Consider the following 5,718-nt stretch of genomic DNA (forward strand, 5'->3'; position numbering starts at 1 on the left):
TTTCCCCAGAAAACATAGCAAAGAGAGACACAGCACCACTGAGTCTTAACCCATAAAAAAAGAAAAAAGAAGGAAAAATATGGATCACAAAAAATCCTACAGAATCAATCTTAATCCTCTCCACCTGTGGAAGTGGAGTACAGCCTAATGATTTTAGCTGTTTTAATTTTAAAAGCTTGGGCTTGTATTTGCAGCAAACATACTTTTCTTCTAAGAAGGTAAGATTATGTAGAGTCCAGAAGTGGGAGTTAGAGTCCTGGGTTCAAATGTTGGTTCTGTTCCTTCATAGGTGTGTACAGTAGCAGGTTAGACAACATCTTTAACCTCTCTGGGTTTCATTTTGTTCATCTCTAAAATAAGCATGTTTATTCCCATCTTGCAGGGTCACAGGAAGGATTAGGGCTAAAATGAGATAGGACAGTGTGCACACGGCACAAACCCAGTCGGGCTGCACCTGGACCCCCACGTCTGCCACCTCACCTCTGGTCAGGTGCTCTGAACAATTTTGTCCTTGATCAGAGGTAACCCCAGGAACTAGCTATGAGACAGACACCAATGGACTTTGACAATTTCAGTGTTAGATGCTGAGAAAGATGTTGAAGTTAGCCAAATTCTCACATCTGATTAACAGCGGGGAGATTTTCTTGAGTCTATAAATCATAAATATGCAGTAAAATGTAGGGAGATAGAAAATAGCACAGAATTTGTCATCAACCAACTCTGCCACCTCCACTGGTAATCTCAGAGGAAATAAGCTCTTAGGGTTTTAAATCTTTCTTCCTACAAACTGATAATAATAACCACCTAGTGGGTTATTTTTAGGATTAAATAAGATAATACATGTAAAATACTTGCAATCTTTCACAGGGTATTTAAATTAAATATGCTGTGGCAAACCAAATAATGACTATGATAAAATTACAAATAACAAACTAGACTTGCCTACATTACATAGATAAATCACAAAAGTATAGTGGATGTAGAAAAAGAAAGTGGGGGTGTATATCACAACATCATGTATGTAAATTTCAAAGCACACCAAAACACAGTGTTTTAAACAATGCATCTATTTCTAAATGTATATGACATGGAACATACCTATTTTGAATACATTATAGTGGGTACCAACAAAGACAAGGGAAGTGGTGGGGATGGGGGAGAAGCAGGGAATTAATAAAACTAGGCAAGAAAGAGCACTGCTAATGATGATTCTGACCAAGAAGTGGAGAGTATGATTTATTTAATTTTGGACCTGAGATCCCTTGATATTATGTTTAAGTAACATCAGTCACTGAGACAGAGCCTCCATGTTTCATGTACTCAGTACTCAGTGGCTAAAAGTGTGTACCTTTATAATTCTATGCTATTAGGAGCACCTTTTCAACATCCTCATTTAGCCTCTATACCTCAACATACAAAGCATGGGTTGTGAGAGACAAAAGAATCCAAGTGACTATGTAGGCCATTGCCACTATTTTTAAGAACAGGAAGTGAAGCCCAAGGAGAGGAAGTAAACATCAGACGATTCCTAGCTAGTTAGGACCCCTGGTAGGGATGGACACCATGGAGCTGGAACAATACCGAGGGCCTCTGAGAGGCTTACTCATCCCTGGACCTTGCAGCAGAGGGGTTGAACGGCCCGAGAAGGGCATGTGGTGTGTGATGTCAGTGTGTTCTTCCCACCAGCGGCCCCTGACTAGAGCTGGAGGAAGCTCTGGACTCACAAGCAGCTTCCCCTGCCCTTCCGTGAACCTGTGTGGAACCAATATGGCTGCCACGTCTGATAGATGCCCAGGTTTTTGGGGGCCTCATCACAAGTTCAGAACCTGTTACCAGTGGGTTCTTGGGCAATCAGGTGAGAGGTAAGTACAAAAGGTTTCATATGGAAGCCAGATTATATGCTTGCTATTTCTAGTTTTGAAGAAATTTTTTTGGCTTTGGAGCAAGTCAGTGACTTCGCTGTATGTCAATTATTTATCACCAAAATGATAACTACGTCAGTCACATCCAGTTCTCAGAGGTGTGGAAGCAGGCACACATATTTATGAGTATAAAAAGATAGGAAAGAATTTATAAAGAATGAGTGATTTTATTACAATGGATTTTATGAAAAAAACCGACAATTTCTTGTTCCTACAGCAAATAAAATTCCTACTGTGGCAATGGATGATAATTTCTTACTAATGTAATTTTAATATTATTGGGATTAGGGATAGATTCAAGGACTCCACGTTAGAAAATTCTAACCTGAGGGGATTTGGAGTGTAGTAGTAGGAGGCCAGGACAATGGTTCAGGGAGAGCAGTGTTGGGTACTGGAGTCAGGACTTGTGGTTGTCTGGCCAACAGATAGTTTTACCTGTGTGATCTTAGTTTCTCATCCACAAATAAAAGTAAAGTTCCTTTCAGTGGAATTGTTGCTGAGAATCTATAAGATATTGTTTGTGGGACGTTCTAGAAGAGAGATGTCTGTCTGTGCTACAGGGTTGTTGCTCAGAATCTATAAGATATTGTATGTAGAAAGTTCTAGAGCAGGAGAGGTACTTTTTAAAGAGAAGCTATGAATCCGGGCTTCCGTGCAATAGTGCCTCAGGATCTCTTGGCCCTTAGGTCCTCTAATGGGGATTCTTGATGGACTTGGGAAATGGTGAGCCGCAAGCACACAGTCATGTGTTGTGACTCAGATCCATGCCAGATGGGAAGAAGTCTCAGGAAATGGAAAGTTACCGTGACTCACATATAAAGCACAGTAGATATAATTATCCTGAGCAATTGGTAAAGTACAAGAAAAGAGCGTCTCTTCCACATGATGCTGGAAAGCATCTCCTGGAAGCAACAGAAGTGTAGTGACATTTCTTCTTCTGCATATGGAATCACATTATTTGGTCCTTTATTGTATGGCATGTAAAAGGGTTCACTAAAAATATGGTGTATGTTTAAAGTTTTAAAAAAATGTTACAGTAAATACACATTACCATTAAATCCTTTGAAAATCACACCATCCCTTGCATTGAACACATTTATCCCTTCCTATTTGCCATTTCTGAAGCAATTCTGGAAGCCTTCTTCTGAGTATCTTTACAAGATGTGATTAAAAATATGGTGAATGCTTCTGCTAACTGCTATCCAATGGAAAGGTAGCTCATAAAAATATAAGACTGTGTCTTCATCCACCTTAATCACTCAGTCTGACACTATGCAACTTCAGTATCTTCCCCAAAGTCAAAATGACGACAAAAGTTAAACGTTTTTAGTTAATTCAGGACATTGAGACACCCGTGATAGCACAGCTAAGGACACTCATGAAAGAGAACTTGCAGAACTGCTTGAGAAAGTGTCAAGAATTATGGGATGAGCACGTTCAAAGCAAGGGGGAGCCTTTTGAAAGGGATTCAGGGCAATGTATCTTTCATCATAAACTTTAAAAATTTAAAATTCACTGCATTTTTTTGGTACACACTGCATATGTAATCACAATAGGGAAGTATGGCTTACATTTTTCATAACCCATAGAGAAAATGTAAAAGAATTAACTAGAATAGGAAGCATTATTACATGGATGGGATAAAGGACTGAGATTTTCAAAAAGTGGTGTGGGAAGGATGAAGGAAGAAAGATTAAGGAAGTATTTTCAATGTCTTCCTTAGATTCCAAACTTACTCAATTATTGAAACACATATAGATATTTCTATATCATCTATATTTATATCAAGAGAGACAAGTATATTATTTGAAAAGGTACAGATAACAATATGGCAAAGTTTACATGACAGAAATACATTGCCTTTCAGAATAGAAAGTCAACAGATTCTACCTAGAATTGGTGATAATAATAGCCCACATTATTTAACTATATCTGTGTGCTAAGCACAGCTCTATCTCACTTAAGAGTATTAACTTACTTAATATTCAAAACAACTCTGTGGTATAGCCATACCTTTTCCATTTTATGGAAGAGAAACTGAGGCACAAGGAGGCAAGTAACTTGCCTAGAGCACATAGCTAAATGGTTACTAGACCATGAGGTGGAAGAAACTATATAGAATCAAGGCATAATAAACAAAAAAGTTTAAAAGACAGTATACTAAAGATGATGGTCTTTATTTTTTATTTTATTTTAAAGAGAAAAAAGTAACTAAATGAAGACAAAACTCCCTCTTATCTGATGTTGCCATTTACAAAAAAGAGAAAAAAGTAAAATAAAAATAAAAACATTTAAAACAGGCTAGTAGGAGAGTAACAACAATTAATATATTGTGTATTGTTGTCTTCATAGTAGCTATTCAGAGTGCAAGATATAAGAATAAGATATTGTCAAAAGATATTAGCACAAACCTTTCTTTTCAGTGAACTAAGAGAAACTAGTTGTATAACTACCTTAACTGTCTTGGGTGTATATATATAAATTTTTTTTTCACTGTTCCCTTCGCTTTTCCCTTTTCACCATCACAGTTTCTCTTTTCTCGTGACAGCTGATGATGACAGTTGACAGCTGATGGCCTTTAAACTTGAATGGTATGGGTTAAAGCAGAGAGAAAAAAATTTCTGGATATTAATACTGACTAGTTTCTGTGTGCCTACACAAATAATCATGTAATGATAAGAAAATATATATCAATGCATGCTATGAGGGAGCAATCAAAATGAAGATTGGATTTATCATCTTCCAACTTCTGAAAGGCTTTCATGAGAAAATGGGATTAAAATCATTGTACCTGAAAGGGATAAAATCAAGGTCAAAGCCGGGAAGATACAGAGGCAGACTGTAGTTCCTGACAAATTTACCAAGGGAACCGAGCACAGAGGGAGGCTCCATAGCAACCAGAGGGCCTGGTGGTGGGTGTGCGGTGGAGGAGACTCCAGACCCAGATAAGAAGCCGTAGATGTGTTCTTGGTCCCTCTAACCCTGAGAATCATCTGCACCTTATCTTCACAGCAGTGTCCAAATGTAAACCAGAATTAATCTGAATCAGAAGCACCAGCTCCAGGCTCAGCTCCGTAATATACAGGAGAAGCCCAAGGAGAATTGGCCAGTTCCAGTATTCTGAAAAACATCTGTAAATAGGTCCAGAATTATCACCTTAACTTCTACCATCGAGAAAAGTTCTCCCTTAGCTTCTGGGATCCTTGTTTTACTTTATTCTCATCCTCTGAGCTGCAGTCCACAGTGAGTACATGGCTCACAATAATCTCAGCTCAGTAGCAGAGTTCATGCTCATGGGCTTTACTGACCACCCCAACCTGGAGATTCCCCTCTTCCTGGTGTTTCTCAGTTTCTACCTCATCACACTTCTGGGGAACATGGGGATGGTTATTCTCATCCGAGTGGACGCCCAGCTCCACACCCCAATGTACTTCTTCCTGAGCCACCTTGCCCTGCTGGATGCCTGCTACACCTCGGTCATCACCCCTCAGATCCTGGCCACACTGGCCTCAGGCAAAACGGTCATCTCCTATGCCCGGTGTGCTGCCCAGTTCTTCTTCTTCACCGTCTGTGCAGCTACAGAGTGCTTCCTGCTGGCCGTGATGGCCTATGACCGCTATGTCGCTATTAGCAACCCGCTGCTCTATACTGTGGCCATGAAGCCCAGAATCTGCTGGAGTTTGGTGGTGGGCGCCTACGTCTGTGGGGTGTCAGGGTCCATCCTGCGCACCACATGCACCTTCTCCCTCTCCTTCTGTGAGGATAATCACATCAACTTCTTTTTCTGTGACCTCCC

At 39.8% G+C, this 5,718-nt stretch overlaps 1 protein-coding gene across 1 annotated transcript; it reads left to right on the forward strand.

The window, feature by feature from the left end:
• Positions 1-5,173: 5,173 nt before the first annotated feature.
• LOC102004305 (olfactory receptor 9I1-like) lies at positions 5,174-5,716 on the forward strand (the record flags this gene model as incomplete). Its single annotated transcript, XM_013506379.1, has 1 exon — positions 5,174-5,716. A coding segment is annotated over exon 1 (543 nt), but the record flags the coding sequence as incomplete, so codon positions are not given.
• Between the last annotated feature and the right edge of the window lie 2 nt (positions 5,717-5,718).

Source organism: Chinchilla lanigera, unplaced genomic scaffold (genome assembly GCF_000276665.1).
Source record: "Chinchilla lanigera isolate Chin_1 unplaced genomic scaffold, ChiLan1.0 scaffold00110, whole genome shotgun sequence".
Classification (NCBI taxonomy): Eukaryota; Metazoa; Chordata; class Mammalia; order Rodentia; family Chinchillidae; genus Chinchilla; species Chinchilla lanigera.